At 43.4% G+C, this 21,726-nt stretch overlaps 1 protein-coding gene across 1 annotated transcript in view; it reads right to left on the bottom strand.

The window, feature by feature from the left end:
• LOC147894962 (serine/threonine-protein kinase BSK1-like) overlaps positions 1–21,726 on the bottom strand; it is a 52,743-nt gene that overhangs the window by 16,706 nt on the left and 14,311 nt on the right. Inside the window, exon 6 of the mRNA XM_087383274.1 lies at positions 14,659–14,744. Within this exon, the coding sequence (XP_087239400.1) occupies positions 14,659–14,744 (86 nt within the window). The remainder of the gene's footprint in view (positions 1–14,658; positions 14,745–21,726) is intronic.

Raw genomic sequence — 21,726 nt, 5'->3', positions numbered from 1 at the left:
AAACGTTTTTTGAAAACAGGGCTGTTTGTAAACTCCACCAGAGTGCGAATGATGAGCAACATAAAAGTTTTCGAACCTCCTGAGTCCACCGGAACTGACAGATGTGCAAATGGTTGCTCCAAACTTGAGTTCCAACACCCGGGTAGAAAAACGCAGAAACTGACACAATGAGTCAAAAATCCAATGAAATGATCCCAGATTCAAGAATGAAGGTGTTTCCAAGCTCCTGAAGTGAAGTGGACACCAAAAGCAAGCAATAGTTGCCTCTACAAGTCAATACGGAGTCTCTGTCATCGAATGGAACAGAGAAAAGCTCAAAAAACGACTTTTTCTTTGAAAACACTTAAAAGGCTCTCAAAACCACTTCGCAAAGCCAAAGTGACTTTTCCAAAGATTCCTCTAAGGCCTCTAAACACTCGGATGTAAGTAAAGTCACTCGGATGCAAGTAAAGTCCTCCCACAGAGCTGCTGAGCTTCCAGGTATTCACACACGCTCAGCTAGATCACCCGGGCTCTAATACCAGTTGAGAGTGCTCTCAACGGAAGCAAGAACAGAAGAGGGAGAGAGACAGACAGAGAGCCACACAAGTTTTGATGGGTGCAAAACACCCTAATCTTCTTTTTTATTAATTTATATATGTGTTTGAGTATTGTACATAACTGGGGTAAAGGCACAGTGACCTTTAACTCCCACGTGAGTTTCAATGCTCGCATGTGGCCTCGACCCCAGGAATCAAGTGGCGAGGTCAAAGGATGGGGGTATGCAAGTTTCCCCCTAGGAAAATTGTGGCAAATGCAAGTTCCAGGGTCAAGAGGGACCCAAAGAATCTTAGAACTAAGGTTGGCCATTGGTGGGCTTTTAAAAAGGCCCAATAGAAGGGGGCCTAGGGACAAATGAGGCCCTTGGGGGCAATCCAAGGCATGGGCTGCCACATGGCAAGCCCATGCAGCCCCACTTTGGAAAGAAAGGCCAAGGAAGGCCTTGGGCAAGGAAATGGGGAAGACAAGGATGGACAGAGAGGATAGTGAGTCGTGGGATATGGCGCTTACGGTTGGAGCTTGCGGAGGCCGTACGATGGAACGGAATGCCTTGAAAGTGAAGCAAATGACCATACAGGTCCGGTAAAGGCTGCTGAGATGTACGGGCTGTACGGAGGAGTCCGTACAGATTGTACGGACTGCAAAACACTGTAATATGGGCTCCTGCAATGTGCTTACGTCATCCATGGCTGCTGCTACAAGCGTTCGTGTGACTTGCCAAAACCAGATTCTTATGCACAAGTCTATCGTACAGCTTGTACCTGCTTGTGAAGGGGCTGGTGTTGGCCTTTTACTCAGCTCATGTGAGCTTTTTGCTAAGGTTTTGGGCTACGTGTACAAGCATTTGGATCGAAGGTGCTAGGTGTAGGCAACTACGTGGCCACGTGAGCAGAAAGCTAGCAGAGAGTGGTGCATTGGCTCGTGCAAGAGCTTGAGATGAACTTTGGGCTGGAAAATGGTTCACACATGCTCTCTAGTGATTGCCCGAGAAAGAAAGAAAGAAAGAAAGAAAGTCTACTAACGTCCATTGGAGACCAAAAGGTCTATGGGACAGCAAGAAACCCTCTAGTACATCTGCTTTAGGAAGGGCACATGGCAGCTCCCAAGGAGTGCAAAAAGCAACCCTAATTATTTAAAGTACCTACATGATATTCTGGAAGAGTAAACAGCCATACATCAATTTAAGACTGAGAGTCTTTTGGTTTTGGTTTAAACTCTCTGATTAGTGCTACGCCTTCACGGTAAACTGCCCATTTTCCATCCTTTCTGGCAACCCTGACTTAATCTTGAGTTGAGTTTGTGTAAGCTCTTCTGCTATCCATACTTTGGTGCCCTTCACCTTGTAAGATTGTCAGAGAAGCTTGATCCGCATATCTTGACTTCAGTGTAAGGATTGCATGACCTCTATAGTGCAAGATAGAAGCTGGCTTGGAGTCGTCATCATCCTGCTCATCATCATTCACCCATTCAATGTTGGGCAAGCTTGATTTGATCTTTGTCAATATTTCATTATATGTGTCCTCCTCTTTGTACCAATCTTATGGGAGCCCTCCTATTCTAATCTTCAGCACATTAACACATCTAGCTTCGTGTTCTTTAATCTCTGCTTGGATATCAAACTTGCTTGGTTCGTTATCCACTTCCACAACCACTTCCTTCTTAGCAGTTTGTACTTCAGTGTGAACGAGATCTTTGACTGTAGAGACTAGCTGCAGGATAGGGGGGGAAGCCTTACAAGATTTTACAGCCTCGTCAATTATTGCCTGCTTACCAAGCCCTTCCAGGATGTGAAGTCTGTGAGAGATTAGGGAGAGAGAGAGCAAGAGAGAAAGAGCTTGAGAGCTGAAAGCTTGAGAGCTGAGTTGCAATAGAAGAGTGTAAAAGAGTACAACTGAAAGAGTGAGAGATAAGGTTTTGTCCTAGTGACAAAACCTTAGTAGTCACTAACCATAGTTAGTAAACTAACTGCGGTTAGGGAAAAAAACCTCTTAAAGAGGGAAAAGTGCCCCTAACTAGCTTACATTGGTCACTGCTGAATTATATCTATAATTCTAACACCCCCCTGCAATGCCAATGTCATGTACAAGGCTGATCAATCACCAAACCGATATAAGTTCAGGGCACTGCAAAATGCCTAAAACTTTTCACGTGGTCGTGCTTTGGTGAAAATATCTGCAACGTTGTCATGTGTGGACACAAAGATCATATTGATCTCTCCTTCAAGCAACTTCTCTCTGACATAGTGATAGTGAACCTCAATGTGCTTCGTGCGAGCATGAAACGCTGGATTCTTTGCCACTGCAATGGCACTCTGACTATCAGTGAGAATTGGAGAAGGACCCTCCAAAGACAAATGAAGATCAGCAAATAGACGTCGCAGCCAGACACATTCAATTGTTGCTGTGAAAGCTGCCCTGTACTCAGCTTCACATGATGAGGTAGCCACTGTAGATTGTTTCTTGCTCAGCCAGGAAATGCAAGATTTACCCAAAAAGAAACAATTGCCACTAGTGGACTGCCTAGTGTCATAATCACCAGCCCAATCTGAATCACTGTAGGAATGCATCTGCAAGTCACCCCCCCTGGGAAATAACAAGCCAAAAGACTTCATGCCCTGCAAATAACAGAAGATGCGCTTAACTGCCTGCCAATGCATAGTTTTTGGGCTGTGCATGTGTACCTGCTCACCTGAGATACTGCAAACTGAATATCAGGTCTAGTGTTGCAGAGATATATGAGGCATCCAATAGCCCGATTGTAAGATGTGGCATCAACTGATTCTCCTGCATCATGCATTGTGAGTTTCAGCCCCGGCTCCATGGGAGTGGCTATGGGCTTACAATCATGCATGTTAAATCTGTCCAAGAGTTTCTGCACATACTTGGGCTGAGACATAACAGTGCCATGTCTCTCTTGAGAGAATTGGATCCCCAAATAAAAGTGAAGCAGCCCCAAATCTGACATATCAAAGGTGGTTTGCAAATCAGCTTTGAAATCTGCAATTTTATCTTCATTGGACCCTATGAGCAGTAAGTCATCAACAAAAAGAAGGATGACTAAAATTTCCCCCCCATCCATCCTGATGTAGAGGGTGCTCTCAGTAGGACTATTGTGCAGCCCCTTGCTGGTCAAAAAGGCATGAATCTTGGCATACCATGCACGAGGGGCCTGTTTTAGCCCATACAAAGCTTTGTTTAGCTTGCATACCTGAAATGCATTTGCTCTAATTTCAAGGCCTGGAGGTTGTTTGACATACACCTCTTCCAGCAAGTCTCCATTTAGAAGGCTGTTTTTATGTCCAACTGATGAACATTCCACTCAAAATGTGCAGCCATTGCAATAACAGATTGGATGGTAGTCATCCGGGATGTAGGAGCAAATGTCTCCTCATAATCTATGCCCTTTTTCTAAGCATAGCCTTTAGCAACCAGCCTTGCCTTGTATCTGTCAATGGAGCCATCTGGCTTCCGTTTGACCTTGAAAACCCATCGTGTGCCAATGGCATGTTTACCTGGTGGCAAGTCTACAACATCAAAGTCTGATTTTTTTCAATGGACTGCAACTCATCGTGCATGGCATTCATCCAATGCACATTGTCCTTTGCTTCTTGGAATGTTGCAGGATCCTCTTCATCAAGAAGAGTACCTGCATATGCTGATTCCACTGAATTAGCACCTTCCACATGCCTTGCTGCACTGCGAGTCCTGCCAGGTACTGGAGTATTAATTTTACTCTCCCTAAGAGTCTGTAACAGCCAGTTTGGGACTGTTTTTGCTGCATGTATGTCTGCAATTTCTTGCTGCACCACCTGTTCCACTGCCTGTGGAGGTGGCAAGACATCCTATGGCTGGACTGAAGCATCGGGAGGTGGCTGTAAATTCTGATTTGCATTAGAAATATCAGCATGGGAACCCAGGGCAATGGGTAGCAACCCCTCAAAGACATCCTCTGAAGAAGAAGGCATATGAAATTCAGCCTGAGTGTGAGCTGAATTTTCTGCAAATATCACATCTCTACTGACAATGATCTTGCGTGTAGCAGGATTGTAGAGACGGTACCCCTTGCTTTCTGCACTGTACCCAACAAATATGCACTTAATTGCCTTATCTGACAACTTGTGCCTAAATTCAACTCGCACATGAGCATAAGCAAGGCATCCAAAGACTCGAAAATGATCCACTGAAGGCTTTCTCCCATTCCAGACCTCATAGGGAGTTTTTGTTTTCAAAGCCTTAGTGGGAGCCCGATTTAAAATGTAGTTGGCACACATCAGACCTTCAAGCCAGAATTTGTGAGGCATGTGTTTGCTTTTCAACATACATCTGTCCATCTCCATAAGAGTTCGATTTTTCCTCTCAGCTTTGCCATTTTGCTGAGGGGTCAGCCTCACTGTGAGCTGATGCACAATACCCTTGCCTTTCAGAAAAGCATAAAAATCTGTAGACAAGTATTCCCCACCTCTATCTGTGGGCAATGTCTGTATCTTGAGTCCGGTTTCATTTTCAACCATGGCTGAAAAGTGTTTAAACACCATGAACACTTCTGATTTGCGCTTCAGCCCAAAGACCCAAGTGAAATTGGAGTAATCATCAATAAAGGTAACAAAGTAGAGATGACCACCCAATGATGGAGTCCTCATGGGACCACAGACATCAATGTGTATAAGCTGTAATTGCGGACAACTTTAACTGAACCATCCTTTTTGAAGGGGAATCTATGCATCTTGCCTAAAATGCACCCTTCACAGGCATGTGGAGGAGGTATCTCAAGAGGTGGCAATGCATCAACCATAGAGTGCTTCTGAAGTGTCATCAAGCTGTTGTAATGCATGTGGCCATATCGGGCATGCCATAATTCTGCATTCTGCATGGCAGCAATAGGGGTAGAAACTGCAAGAGCATGGGCTGCTCTTTTCTCAAAAAGATCAAGCTGAAAAAGCCCACGCAGCAGAGTACCAGATAATCTTAAGGCCTAATCATTTTCCCTGTCTCGAACAGCACATATGTCATGCTCAAAGATGACCTGAAATTCAGCTCTGTTAAGAGTGGACACTGAAAGAAGATTTTTGGTGATACCAGGCACATATAAGACATCTGAAAGTTTGAAAACTGAGCCATCAATGGCAGTAAGCTCAACTTCTTCTGTGCCACGTACTGAATATGATGAGTTATTGGCACAAGTGACTTTCTTACCAACGGGAGGTGGATGCAAGGAAGTAAAAAGACACTTCTGAGAAGTGATATGCTTGGATGCACCACTGTCAAAATACCAAGTGTTCACTGTTTCATTGACACTGAAAGCAGATGCATCCGTAGAAGAGTCATAACTGCAAGTCAAAAATGCATATGTATCATCATTACAAGTGGCTGTACTATCCCGAGCATCTGGAGCAGCCAGCCTAGAATCTGAAATGCAAGATAAAAAGGCATAATCCTGTCCAACAAAGTTGGCTGCAGCATCCCCACTGTCAAATGCATGAGGTGCTGAATCTGAAACAGCCATACGGGAGCTGTTTTTCTTCTCTTTTGCAAGCCTTTTCCTGCATTCTGCAATGTGATGACCTGGCTTTTTGCAGTAATGACAAAAACCCTTCTTTTTGGGCTTACTTGTATCATTTTTAGCCCTTTGTGAAGACTTTCCTGACCCACTGGACGGCTGATTTACTGATGTCTTTGCCTGTCCCTTTGTTTTTGACTTGAACTTTGAGAGCATAGCTTGTTCACCTGCACGTGAAGCCAAGTTTTTCCTGGTCTGCTCTTCCTGAAGCAAAAGTCCTATCAACTCATGAAAAGTGAGAGGATTTGCACCCCCCCTCAATGATAAGTTTAGCAAGGTATGAAAGCTGAGATAAGACTCAAGAAGAGAATTCAGAGTGGTAGTAATCATCTCTGAATCAGGAATAATCGCATCTATGTTCAATAATTGCTCTCTGAGATCCTGTAGCTTTGTGAGGTGGACTGACATGGAGTCACCCTCTTCCATATGTGTATTATCTTTTCAAGAAAGATACCCTTGCATCATTCCGGGCTGCATACATGCTTTCTAAAATATCCCACGCTGCCTTCGAGGTCTTACACGACCGGATATGCGGAATGATAGATCTTTTCACTGAAAGAGAGATGCATGACAAAGCTAAGGTATCCCGTGAATCCCATCTCTTCTGCTCTGGAGTAGTGGCTATAGCTGCACCAACAACTTGTTCTGCAGCTGCACCCTATGCACGACCTCTTCCACCTCCTTGCTGAGGAGGGGTATTAGGTGCCATACCTGCTGGTCGGATCTCACTTCCATTCACATAATCCCATAAATTGCGAGAAATCAGAATATTGTGTACCATAAAACTCCAGAGGGAGTAGTTGGTACCATCCAACTTGTTTTCCTGTGAAAGACCACCGAACTGGAAGTCATTCTGATTTTGCTGGGCCATATCTCAGAAAGAGATTTAAGCAGATACAAAACTGAATTCCCTTACTAGGAATGATCTGCACAACTCCCAAAAACCACAGCCAAGCACTGGCTGTAAATGCAACTCAGATTTCTGCACTTGCACTGTCAGAAATCTGTCCAAGCATCAAAAACTCTCCAGAATCTGCCAAAAGTGCTGCAAAACACTTCAAGAAAGGCAGTATGAACTGAAATCTCCAAAAATTGCTCTCCCAACACAAAAGCCCCAAAATAGGCCCGAAATTGCAACCGAAAAGGGGCAAATTGATCAAAAGCCCCAAATGTTGCAAGAACTGCGCTCTGTCTGCAAAAGCCCCAAATTTCAATGCGAAATTGCAGTGTAATTACAAAATACCCAAATTTCTTCAAGAAATTGTACTGCAGAATCAAAAGCCCCAAATTTCGAGCTTGAAATTGCAACCAGAAAGGGGCAAATTGATCAAAATCCCCAAATGTTGCAAGAATTGCGCTCTGTCTGCAAAAGCCCCAAATTTCAATGCGAAATTGCAGTGTTATTACAAAATCCCCAAATTTCTTCAAGAAATTGTACTACAGAATCAAAAGCCCCAAATTTTGAGCTTGAAATTGCAACCAGAAAGGGGCAAAAGCTCAGAAAGCCCCAAATTTTGCAATTTCAGCAGAAAGCCCCAGATTTCAGACCAAATCTGCAATGTTTGCTCCAAGTGCAGCGCCGAATCTACAATTTGATTGCAATGTCTGCAACAAACAGGATGCCCCAAATGTGCTCCCAAAAATTAAGCCAAACAATGGCTATTTGCAAGTACAATGTGCGCAAGTACAACCTGTATGGCTTGGTACACACACTTGGAGTAAGAACCGTACGGCTGTACGGCCGATGGTGTACGGCTGTACGACTCGTAAGGCTGGTACGGATGCTGGTACGGGCAGCGCAGGTAAGGCTGGTACGATGCTACTGCAAGTACAGTACGGGTAGGTACGGCAGGTACAAGCAATACGACGGGCTGATTGTCGCTTGTACGGAGGTACTGAACATGGCGCATGGCTGGTACAGCGATACAGCATACGGTGCCACGTGTAGTACGGCCTACGATCTGTACAGACGTACGATCGACGAGACTGCAGGTGCGAATGGCGATGACGCAGGTACGTGCAGGGTACGGATTCCGTACAGTCATACGAACTGTACGGACATTCGTTTGACTGCTTCGAGCAGGTACGGACGGCAGGATGTAGCAACAGGAGCGGCAACAGGCTGGAGCTGAACGAGGAAGGAGCAGGGGGCAGGATCAAGCTGCTCTAATACCAAATGTGAGAGATCAGGGAGAGAGAGAGCAAGAGAGAGTGAGCTTGAGAGCTGAGTTGCAATAGAAGAGTGTAAAAGATTACAACTGAAAGAGTGAGAGATAAGGTTTTGTCCTAGTGACAAAACCTTAGTAGTCACTAACCATAGTTAGTGAACTAACTGCGGTTAGAGGAAAAAACCTCTTAAAGAGGGAAAAGTGCCCCTAACTAGCTTATTAAATTACATTGGTCACTGCTGAATTATATCTATAATTCTAACAAAGTCCGGCCTTTACTTCTGCCAGCTCCAATCGTAGCTCTCTCATTGCCTGCTGCAGATAAAAAATATGATCCTGTTACCCGAGGATGGGTCGTTTTCAGCCTTCTTGTTGGTAATTCCGGGCATAAGGAGAGGGTGTCATGGTGTCTTAATGGTTGTTGAAGGAGTTGAGGGGGACTTGGAGGAGAGGATAGGCCAGTTCATAGTTGGATGTATGATGAACCCCCTGGCTGAACCTAACCCCTGGGTTGGGTTGGGGATTTAGCCCAACTCGGGCTTAGGGAGGATTAGAACTAGACTAGGTACGGACGGGAGGTATGGACAAGTACGGAGGTATGGACGGGAGAGGCTGTACGGACATGAGGTTGTACGAATGTGAGGCTGTACGGACGGAGAGGCTGTGTGGATGTGGTACAGATGGGGGAGGCTGTACGAATGGAAAAGCTGTACGGACACTGTGGTACAAAAGAAGCTGTACGGAGGCTAGCGCGAGGGAAAGGCTAACAAGAGGATGGAGAAGCATGTCCTAGAAAGAAACAATTCCCACTGGTGGACTGCCTAGTATCATAGTCTCCAACCCAATCTGAATCACTGTAAGCATGCATCTGCAAGTCACCCCCCTTGGACAATCAAGCCAAAAGACTTTATACCTTGCAAGTAATAGAAGATGTGTTTTATAGCCTGCCAATGCATAATCTTTGGGCTGTGCATATACCTACTCACCTGAGAAACTGAAAACTGAATATCGGGTCATGTATTGCAGAGATAAATGAGGCATCCAACAGCCTGACTATAGAGTGTGACATCAATTGATTCACCCGCAATATGCATTGTAAGCTTCAGCCCCAGCTCCATGGGAGTGGACATAGGCTTGCAATCATGCATGTTGAATCTGTCCAAGAGCTTTTAAACATACTTGGACTGAGACATAACAATGCCACATTTCTCTTGAATAAACTGGATCCCCAAAAAGAAATGTAACAAGCCCAAGTCTGACATATCAAATGTAGCTTTCAATTGGCCTTTGAAATCTGCAATTACTTCCTCATTTGATCCGGTGAGCAGCATGTCATCGACATAAAGAATGATGACCAAAATATCCCCCCCATCCTTCTTGATGTAAAGGGTGCTCTCAGTTGGACTATTGTGCAGCCCCTTGCTGGTTAGAAAGGCATCAATTTTGGCATACCATGCACGTGGGGCTTGTTTCAGCCCATACAAAGCTTTATTCAGCTTGCATACTTGATGTGCATTTCCTGAAATTTTAAAGCCCGGAGGTTGTTTGACATAAACCTCTTCCAACAAGTCTCCATTAAGGAAAGCTGTTTTATGCAGCCATTGCTATAACTGACCTGATGGTGGCCATCCTGGATATAGGAGCAAAAGTCTTCTCATAATCTATGCCCTTTTTCTGAGCATATCCTTTTGCAACCAGCTTTGCCTTGTACCGATCAATGGACCCATCTGGCTTTCTTTTGACTTTGAAAACCCAACGTGTACCTATGGCATTCTTACCTGGTGGCAAATCCACGACATCCCAAGTCTGATTTTTATGAATGGACTGCAATTCATCGTGCATGGCATTCATCCAATGCACATTATCCTTTGCTTCTTCAAATGTCTCAGGCTCCTCCTCATCAAGAAGAGTACCTGCATAAGCTGATTCAACTGAAAGAGCTCCCTCCATGTGCCTTACTGCACTACGAGTTCTACCAGGCAATGGAGCCTCAAGCCTACTCTCCCTGAGAGTCTGAAGCAACCAATGCGGGACTATCTTGTACCAATTCAACTGGTGGCTGAATCTGTACATGTGGAGCTCGCAGAGGTTGCTATAAATTCTGAGTTTCAGCGGGAGAGCTAAATGCTATAGGAAGCATCCCCTCAAACACATCATCTGAAGAGGCTGGAATCTGAAATTCAGCATGTGTATGTGCAGAATTTTCAGAGAATATAACATCTCTACTAACAAAAATCTTGTGTGTAGCAGGATCTTAGAGACGATAGCCTTTGCTTTGTGAACTATATCCCACAAAAATGCATTTCCAACTTGTGTCTGAACTCCACAGGCACGTGGACATATGCAACACAACCAAAAACTTTGAAATGGTCCACTGAAGGCTTTCTCCCATTCCATGCCTCATAGGGAGTGATTGTCTTCAAAGCCTTTGTAGGAGCCCGATTAAAATATAGTTGGCACACATGAGGCCTTCCAGCCAAAACCTGTGAGGCAACTTCTTACTTGTAAGCATGCATCTATCCATTTCCATGGCGGTACGATTCTTCCGTTCAGCTTTGCCATTCTGTTGAGGTATAAGCCTCACTGTAAGCTGATGCATAATGCCTTTTTCTTTCAGAAATGTCTCAAATTCATGAGACATATACTCCCCCCCTCGATCTGTGCAAAGTTTTTGCACCTTGAGTCCTGTCTCATTCTCAACCATAGCCACAAAGTGTTTGAAATATACCTTTGTGAGACTAGAATAAGTCCAATCATACAAATTTAGAATTTTTGTTGTTCTAAAGATCAAAAATCTACAAAGAAAATAAAAGAGAAAATGAAAGAGAAGAAAAAAGAGGTAAACAAAAACTTTTATGAAAAGCAAAAGGAAGACATACTTAGCAAGCAAAGCAACACTTATGTCGTCATCAGTGCCCAAGCATAAGCAGCTATACTGGGTTTCTAAAGTGTTTGAAATGCATAAACACTTCTAATTTTGCCTTGAGACCATAGACCCAAGTGTAGTTGGTAAAGTCATCTATGAATGTAACAAAATAGAGATAACCCCCAAAAGCAAGTGTCCTCATGGGACTGCAGACATCACTGTGAATAAGCTGTAATTTCCTTGTAGCTTTTACTGCACCATCCTTTTTGAAGGGAAGCCTATGCATTTTGCCAAGAATGCAACCTTCACATGCATGAGGAGGAGGTGACTCCAAAGGAGGTAATGCATCAACCATATCATGCCTCTCAAGTGTCATTAAGCTGCCATGGCTCATGTGCCCATACCTGGCATGCCATAACTCCGCGTTCTGCATCGCAGCAGTGGGAGTGCTAACTGATAATGCAAGATGGGATCTTTTTTCATATAGATCAAGCTGAAAAAGACCCCGATACAAAGTGCCAGACAACCTCAAAGCATAGTCATTTTCTTTGTCTCTGACTGCACACTTGTCATCATCAAAAACAACCTGAAATCCTCCTCTATTGAGGGAGGACACTGAAAGCATATTCTTCTTTATACCTGGCACAAAGAGTACATCTGAAATTCTGAAATCTGTTCCATCAGTGGATGTGAGAATAATGTCTCCCACTCCACACACTGAAAAAGAAGAATTATTTGCACAAGTTACCTTCTTCTTGGTGGGTGAAGAATGCATAGTCACAAACAGACTTTTCTTGAAAGTTATGTGCTTTGAAGCACCGCTGTCAAAATACCAAGTATGTAGTGTCTCATCAACACTAAAAGAGCATTCATCCTTTGAAGGATCGTAACTGCAAGTCAAGAAAGCATATAGATCATCATCATTAGTGACTGTAGTATCTGAACTACCCACTGAAAAATCTGAAGTGCAAGACAGAAAGGCATAGTGCTCTTCAACCAAGTTGGCTGCAACAGCTCCTCCATCATGAGAATGTGGAACTGACGCATCTAACACAGCCATACCGGAATCCCTTTTCTTCTCTTTGGCTATGCGCTTCTTGCACTCTCCAATATAATGACCTGGCTTCTTGCAATAATGACATATGCCCTTCTTTTTCTACTTATTTGTATCACCTTGTGCCTTATAAGAAGACTGTCCAGAATCAGCTTTATGCTGATGTGTGGGCTGATTGATATGTGGCTTATGCTGCCCTTTACCCTTAGGTTTGAACTTGGAGAGCATAGCATGCTCGCCAGCTCGGGTTGCCATATTTCTGCGTGTTTGTTCCTCCTGCAACAGAAGTCCTACCAACTCGTGAAAGGAGAGAGGATTGCTGCCCCCCCTCAATGACAAATTCAGCGAGGTGTGGAAACCGAGACAGGACTCAAGAAGAGAGTTCAGAGTGGTGGTGATCATCTCTGAATCCGGAATGACTTCATCAATATTCAGCAATTGTTCCCTGAGATCCTGAAGCTTTGTGAGGTGAGAGTTCATGGAATCTCCCTCCTCCATACTTGTATGGGAAAGTTCTCGCTTCCGAAAGAAAACCCTGGCATCATTTCTTGCTGCAAACATACTCTCAAGTATTACCCAAGCTGCCATAGATGTCTTGCCTGACCGAATATGAGGTATAATGAACCTCTTGACAGAAAGAGAAATTACTGAAAGAGCTTGTGCATCTCTAGAGTCCCATCTTTTCTGCTCTACTGTGGGAGCTCCTAGAGCAGCTGCTCCAATCACTTGTGCTGTATTTGTACCTCTACCCCTGCCTCCAGCTGTAGGAGTGACCGGTATAGGCATTGTATCTCGTCTTTCTTCATCTCCATTGACATAATCCCGAAGATGTCTGCCAACCAAGATATTGCGAACCATGAAACTCCACAAGGAGTAGTTGGTGCCATCCAACTTATCTTCCTGTGTGAGAACCCCGAACACCTCATTTGAGTTGTTTTGAGCCATTTGCACCAGATAAGCTCAAAGAATACAGCAGACTGACCAAGTGAAATCCCTTCCTAGGATATGAAATGTACAAGTAAAATCTGCAAAGAAAAATATGCCCACAGTGACAAATACTGTCACAGCCTGTCAAAGGCTCAAAATGCACCACAAAGCTCTGCTCAATGCCCAAAAATCTGCAAAAAGTGGCAAAAGTTTGCAATTTGACTCGTACTGAGTCGAAAACTGTTTGCAAACTTCCAAAATGCTCTTTTACCTGCAAAATTGCAACTCAAATGCAAAAGCCCCAATTTCTTGTGGGAGATTGCATACAAAAGAGGGCAAATGGTCTGAAAGCCCCAAATGTTGCACAAATTGCACTCTGCCTGCAAAAGCCCCAAATTTCACTGCAAAATTGAACTCTAATTGCAAAAGCCCCAATTTTTTGGACAACCTGCAACCCAACTGCAATGTCTGCCCACAAAAATGGAATGCCCCAAACTTTTGTAAGATCTAAGCCAAACACTGGCTATCTGCAAACAATGCCTGCCAAAAAACAAATTGCTAGGGTACCTGTAACAAAAGTGTACGGAAGGCACACACACTACCCTGTATAGATACCCAAAGCAACGTATGGAAGAAATTGTACGGAACGAGTACGGAAGTACGGACGAGACTGTACGAAAATACTAACGACATGTGTACGGTAGCAATACGGCGCTGTACGGAAGCAATATGACGGGTGTACGAAAGCAGTACGGAGACTATACGGCAGATGTGCGGAACGTACGGCGGATGTACGAAAACAGTCCATACGACTTGTACGGACGGGGGCTTGCTGGAGCAGGGAGCTTGCGAGCAAGGAAGCAAAGAGCAGAATCTTGCTGCTCTGATACCAAATGTTAGAAAAAGAGTGGGAGCAAGAGGGCTGAACGTAGTGCTTGCAATAGATGAAGTATATGAAAAACAACAAGTGGGATAGGTTTTGTCTAAGTGACAAAACCTTATCCTTCACTAATCGTAGTTAGTGAACTAAATGTGATTAGGGGGAAAAACCTCTAAAAGAGGGAAAAGTGCCCCTAACCTACTTATTACATTGCATTGGTCACTGCTAGAATATAATAATAATTCTAACAAATATAGCCAAACTACTCATTTGAATTACCCTTGGACCTATAGATTCTCTAGGTAAATTCTGCCAGGACTACTCATGGCCAAACTTACCCACAATATATGAGGTGCCAAGAGGAATTTTAACCATGTGCCACTCAAAAGTCCCGGCCCTAAATGGACACTCCCAGTTGCTAGAACCACTAGGAGGAAGAACGAAATACTATGAAGAATGGGAACAAGATTTTAGATATTCAAAGCTTGCACTATCAGTAAACTCGATTTTCTACAAATTGCTATTAGCTTAAGCCTTACTAAATGAGTTCTATTCCCATTCACAAGAGTTAAAGGCAGAATGCTCTTAAAAAGATAATTGAAAGGAGATTTTTAGAAATCCATTCCACCATACGACTACGAAGGGAAGGAGCAAGCATTGAGCTTACATGACTTGGGGGAATGTGCTTTCCACTCAGTAAGTCGAGTAAAACTGTACCAAAACTGAAAATGACACTTTCTGGTGTAACTCTTCCTGCAAAAATGACAAAGATATCAGAAATTCCAAATGTGGGTAATCGTTGCTAATATCACAGTTGCAATCACAGCTAAAGAATTTATGTTTTTTAACGACAACATAACCCTGAGATAATGTGAATTGAACATAATATAATCAAAACCTTGAAGAGCTTTTTTTTTTTTTGGGCTCATATATTTAACACCAAAGGAGCATTGGCAAGAAAGAAAAGTGAAGACTCGAATGCCTTGATGTCACCAATAACTGGTACAATACATGTAGCACGACAAGAGGCTGCTATGTTATTTTATTTGCCCTTGTATCGTCAAACCTCAGACAGACGTATCCACATCAAACCATCCAAGAACTTGAGAAGCACCTGTTGACTTCCAAACTATGGAGATTAGCTGGAGAGAACACTGGAGTTAGCACCTGCTCTCGTATGATAACTCTTATTCCTCCCCCAGAGGCCAGCAAACGCACTGTCTCAGTAGGGCAACTCTCTCAAATGCTAACCCAACTGTGCAAATTGACTACAATTAGTGCATGCCAATTTTAAAAACTGTACAAATTATAGGCATCTTTCCCTTTTGGTGGCAAAACTGTATTTCTACAATCAGATGCATGAGTTCAAGCAGTTTCCTCTTTATGAAGTATTAGTCTTGCAAAGTGAAGACCTGATAGAGCATACTCGACATTAGCTGGCAAATAACTGATAAGTGTTGTCTTGCCAATTTGGTCAATGTCTTATCGTCTGTCAAATTGCAACGTCTGAAACACCACACCAAAAGTATACAGTTGAGCCAATGCAAAAGTAGGCATGGAATGTCTCAGCTTGCAACTTCCTCCACTCATTCCAAATGCACCACGGTATATGGACACTAACTAGGAATGTAAACGCAGTGTAAATCTGTGTCCAGATCTGATTCCTAAGGTTTGAACAGGAGAAAGTATGCCTCACCTGTTACAAACCAAAAGTGTTTCCCTAACTGATTACGGGATCTGCAGAAAAATCACTGCCCAGCCAGAACACTCACATTCCATCCACCAAATCTACAAACAATAGACAGCTTCTGTAATCCTTCATTTCTATTTTCTAAACATTTAGAATTCTGAGTCCCCTTGCTCCTAGAGTCTCCTACTACCAACTTGGCAACGTGCCAAGTGTCCATACAATAACCCCCCCCCCCAACCTTCCTTCCGTGTACTCTCATTCTCCCTTACTAAGGTTCCATGTATGAAAACAAATGGATTGCTGCCAGGCATATTCACCCTATAGGTCCATATAATAGGTCCCCCCTACTTCAGGTAATCTCATGCACCCTTACTAAGATTTTATGGATGACTAACAAATAAAATGGATTGTCCCCAAGCATTTCCACCCTATAGTCCTTTAATATCATTGCATGTACAAACCCATAGGAGTCTCTAGTCTTCCTGCAACCCTCACCAGGACCTCAACAGGCTTAGTCTTTGATCATTCAGTTTAATCACAAAATCCATAAACAAATATAAATTGCACCACAATAATATATACCAAATCAAACCACTAAGTACAACATTTGGCTACAACAAACTACTAAACGATCTCTTTAAAGACTTCTACCCGATCCATCCAAGATCATGCCACATTCGACTCGAATGTAGCATTGCATCTAATACCTTGTTACTGCGGGTCGACTCGAATGTAGCATTGCATCTAATACCTTGTTACTGCGGGTTTAGAACGGATATTATCATGTGCATTCGCAAGTTTTTTAGAAACAGAAACACAAAATAACCTGACAGAGGGTCCCACTAGTTGGATTTGAAGACCCTCAGCCTTGCGAATCTCCTCCATTTCAACATTTCAACCCCTTCATCTTTATTACTTCCGTTCCGGTGAAATCAGAATAGCCTATTACTGCGGGTTTAGATAGGATATTATCAGGTGCTTAAGTTTTTAAGAAACAGAAACACATAATAAAACAGTTTCTAACTTGAGAGAGGGTTCCGCTAGCTAGATTTAAAGGTCCTCAGCCCTAGGAATCTTTTGCATTTCAGCATCGCATTATTTTAGCCATGCAACAACTCTTATTTTTTGGACAATCCTTCTACAAATGCAATGGAAACACATAATACAGCAATTTCTAGCCTGAGAGAGGGTCACGCTAGATAGATTTAGGCCCTTAGCCTTGAGAATCTCCTCCATTTCAGCATCGCATTCTGAAAACACCATTTCAGCCATGCAATGCCTCTTATTTTTCGAACAGTCCTACAAATGCGGTTTAAGGAAACTGAAACACAATCCTTCTTTCCTTGCCTTCTCCTTCTACTCAAGAAGATGTTAACCAAGCCTAGGCTGCTATAGGGGATACTTTCCCTTCCCTATGGTGGTATTCGGTTGAGAAGCACTACCAATTATCCTAGACTAATTGGTTTGTACCTCTCCTAACGAACTTCTTCTCGAAAGTTAAAAACTCATATTACGCTCCAAGGGTTCATAAACACTTGCCTTGCCTCCTTGCATCCTCATAGTTCAATGCAATTGCTATTGCATCACAAGCATGTTAGCATATTTCAACCTCGCTTCCATTTTAATCCTATCCTTCAAGCTGAATATGTAGTCTTTTACTTGAACAATTATCCTAGACTAATTAGTTTGTACCTCTCCTAAAGAACTTCTCGAAAGTTAAAAACTCATATTAAGCTCCAAGGTGTTCATAAACACTTGCCATGCCCCCTTGCACCCTCATAGTTCAATGCAATTGCTATTGCATCATAAGCATGTTAGCATATTTCAACCTCGATTCCATTTTAATCCTATCATTCAAGCTGAATATGTAGTCTTTTACTTGAACAGACTTAGGTAAGGGTTCATGAATCTTCCTAACTCTCTCTAGACTCTTGAAATTTATTAGTATATTCAGCTAATAAGTTCCTCTCCCACGCTCTGAAAATAGTGGCAGAAATCGTTATCAGAACACCAGTTTAAACTCTGCCATGTAGCTCGAGCTACACCATCCTTTTGTGTTTAATGCACTATCTATCTACAACCCCCACAAACATATGTGTGGCATTGCATATCATCATTATGTCTTCGTGAGCTTCACAAATGGCAAATGTTTCGCCCCACTTGTGGAGACACCCTTCGATGACATTTGAATTTCTATTAGATATCGGCCCAACATATTCCTTAGGCCTATCATTAGCTATATTAGGTTACTTTGGTTTACGCTTTTCCATCATTTGAACATTGGATTCAGGTTCCGTTATCTCTTTTGCCTATTATCCCTTGGAGGTCTACCTGTCAATGTATGAATAGCTCTACGTAGCTCTTTCTATCCCTCCTTGGCCTGCAACTACTGAGCCAACAACTGTTGTAAGGCATTGTTCAAATTCCCGATCCTCATTTTCAAAGACCAAGGTTCTCATGCCACCGGGCGTGACACCTATTGTATCAGCCAAACTCCGGATATACAAAGTCCACACGAGAGGCGTCATCCTTAGTTTCCATTTCTCGATAATTATTGCTCTCTATATTCAAAAGACTTTCAAATTTTTATTTTTTTAAATAATAAGCCTTGCTAAATTAAAGCCAGGTGCTCCTTCCCTATACTAGGTAAACAAACTGCAACCTGAACAAACTACCATTTCAGAACAAAACAACTAAACTCTAGTCAAAGCTGAATCTAAAACAGAAGAAAAGAAGCTCCCTGGTCCCAATACAATCTTTGTATGTCACATGATACGATGGTGCTAGCTTTGGTATAGTACATAAAATCCAAGAGAAGAAGCAACAACAACCTTGTAGGGTCCCATTTTGCCTGCATGATAATTAACTTTTCTTGATAGGCTCCTCTTCCTCAAATTTGGGACTAACTTAGTATTTTATATACCATCACGAGTGTTCCCTATGGAGATTCAATGTTGGACTTTGACATGCTATCGAGCCAAGACATTGTCCTAGATGTAGACAAGGCCCGCATCCCACTTGAGGTCGTGGCACCAAAATCTCATGGCGCGATTAAATCATCTAGAATGCTCTATCTACCTACAGAGCAGCGACACCAACTCTGCCAAGAAAATATGGTGTGGAACTAAAGCACAGTTATTAGGGAACATGCACGCCAACGGAACGCCAACCCCCTAGGGAACGGGACGCCAAAATCCTAGGGGACGAGAACGGGAAGGAAACGCCACATCACCATACTCATTAAAAAATACACTATCTACACAATTGCTTTTGGATGAAATTTGGAGTCAGGATGTTATGACATAAACAAAATCCTGATGATAGATGAATCGGGACTCCAAATTTGGAGTGAGGAACTTAGGACATAAACAAAATCCTAATGATAGACAAGACTTAGGTTGGGAACCGCATACGGAACGTTCCCTAGACGTTCCAAAGGTGTTCTCTAGCATTCCGTAGCCATTCCAAAAGTCTGACGTTCCATAGGCGTTCCATAACCATTTCTGAAGGGAGCGCCCTTCCAATGTTCCACAGCTACGGAACAGGGTTCCCTGGCAACTATGGACTAAAGACCCACCGCAGATCAAGCATGTAATAGTAACACTTGGAGCCTCTCTACTAGAGTCCAACCCCCATCTGATAGGTCGAGACCCCAACAAGAACTGTCATACATACCAATTGGGCAAACCAAAGAGTGGAACAAAAGAGCCTTAGTCCTAGGGTCTCAAAATGACAGTGAAAACATCCACGTTCGAGTCTTGCAAATTTGGCATACCTTCCACTCAATCTAAGCCTGCATCCTTGGTTTCCTCGTGAAGATCAGGCCAAAGACTAGCAATCCCAAGTATGTCTAAGACGTAGCAATCTCTACTCGCAACCCATCAAAGGTGGATTGCTCTCTGTGTATGATTGCTCTAGATGTGATAACCTTGGTTTTACCAAGGTTGACCTTCAAATCATGTTGTCTCACAAAAAGCTTAAGAGTACATCCACATGTCTCTAAAGACCCTCTACAAAAGAGGAAAGTAAGACCACATCGTCTACATAGAGGAGAATCCAAATCGGGAAGCCAGCTAGAGATGAGCCCGCACCTCCTAGTGTCTTGATAGAAGTCTCAAGCTCATCGATGTAGAGACTAAACACTGTTGTAATAGCAGACAACCCTCCTCGACTCCAATCCTACTCTTGACCTCCTCAATACATCCAGCCATCGTACGAACTTCGCCTGAAGCCTTCTCATAGAGTGTCTAAACGACCCAGATAATCTCCTCACCGTACCCCAAATCTTGCAGGCATCTCGTGAGGCGAGCATGTGGCATTGTGTTGAAGCCCTTGTGAAATTCATAGTAGCAATCAAACCTCTCTCTCTGTGCCTTGGCCTCCTCGATGGCACCTTGGAGTGTGAGAATGTGATCTAAGGCCTCATTATCTTTGGCTTGACCATTATGTAGCTTCAAGGCTGTGTGTATGATGTCACAAGTAGTAAACAATGCATATGAGTGGGGCAAGGTAGCTGCGAGACATCTCATAAGGGATATCATATATTGTGTATGCTTAGGAGAGCCAAATTTTTGGCATTGGTGGTGAGAGGAGAAAGGGCTCATCGCTTAAGAAACTTCTACCAAAAGCTACTACTAAACATGATGTTAGTAACTTCTTGTTCTAGCAAATGAATGTCTGCTTCTTTCAGTGAATTAGACAACGAACTCACGTATGGTCTCATCTTGCTCGAAAGATGGTGCTTCGTTTCAAATTTGAGTTGGCGAGGTAATGCCCTACACTCATCATCAGAACTAAGCCAATACGTGGCGATCGAGTGGAACGTGTGGTGTATGGGAAAGTATAGAGGGTGGCATCATAATGAAAACCGGTGATCAAAGCAACTCGATCCTCTAGCCATGGGATGTCCACAAGATCTATGAGTAGGTATAGGTAGAAAGATGTGCAACATGCTCAAGGGATCAAATATAGTCGCAGTGGATGTCATGTCATGTAGTGTGTGTGAACAGTGTAGTGTGCAACGTGTGGTAGGGGATGGATATGGATGGTGATCAGCTCTGAAAGGTGATGGAGAAACAGAGAAATCAATGATGTGTGAGTGAAGGCAAGGGATCCCAGCGCCTAGAAGGCGAGGGGTCATTGTTGGCTGACCTGATGATACAAATACTGCTATATGTAGATAACATAGTCTCATATCTTCAACAGAGGGTTTATAGAGACACCTCTAGGCCCTAGAGGTGTTTTGCAAAGAGAGAGACTTCCTTGGGAAGAACAACGTTATGATCTTCAACGCCTCATGCGCTATGCTACACCGACATAGCTTCACTTACCAAGATGAGTAAGTGGAGATAGTGCAGCCCTTCACATACTTGGGGACAGTCTTCACACGGCCAGTTTTCAAGATGGTTCATGCAGCCAGAGCACGGCTCATACGAGGACAAGGAGCTTTGGCCCCCAACTAGAGAGGCAGAGCTTTCAGACACACATTCAAGATCCGCCGACCAAGGGCTACCTTTTCGACACCCTAGTGAGGCCGACCACCATGTATGTAGCACGTTTTTGGAGGAGTGATCTCTCGGCAATAGACTAGAGGAGATTTGAGCGGCTACAGCTGATCATGGGGTCTAGGATAATTCGAAGTAAGCCCTTAGTTCCTCATCAAATAGTAGAGTCTTGCATGACACCGCTTCAAATTGATGCCATCTTTCAGACAGAGACTTTTCTCCACAGAGTTTGAGCCCTACCCCACTGGAGACTGCCGAGATTAGCACTAGAGTCTTTAGACTGTTAGCAGAGCACGGGTTCAGCACAGCATGGTATGCACATGTATCCACATGGTTTGCCAATCAAGGTATTCCAATGGAACGGCTTTCCCCCTTTCAGTACAACATGGATGCACCACCCAAGTTGATCCCATGATATGAGATTAACCGGATCATACGGTTAGATCTCCTCCAGCTCTATATGTCCTGAACTTGGGAAAGGGGGGGGGGGGGGGGAGATGGGGGGGAGCAGAAGTTCCCTACCAAGATCCAGTTCTATGCT

The sequence above is a fragment of the Dipteris shenzhenensis genome, chromosome 13 (genome assembly GCF_047967505.1).
Source record: "Dipteris shenzhenensis isolate YYH24624 ecotype China chromosome 13, Dip_SZ_1.0, whole genome shotgun sequence".
In the NCBI taxonomy this organism is placed as follows: Eukaryota; Viridiplantae; Streptophyta; class Polypodiopsida; order Gleicheniales; family Dipteridaceae; genus Dipteris; species Dipteris shenzhenensis.
Note: the sequence above shows the minus strand (reverse complement) of the source record. Positions and strands in the feature narration are given on the sequence as shown.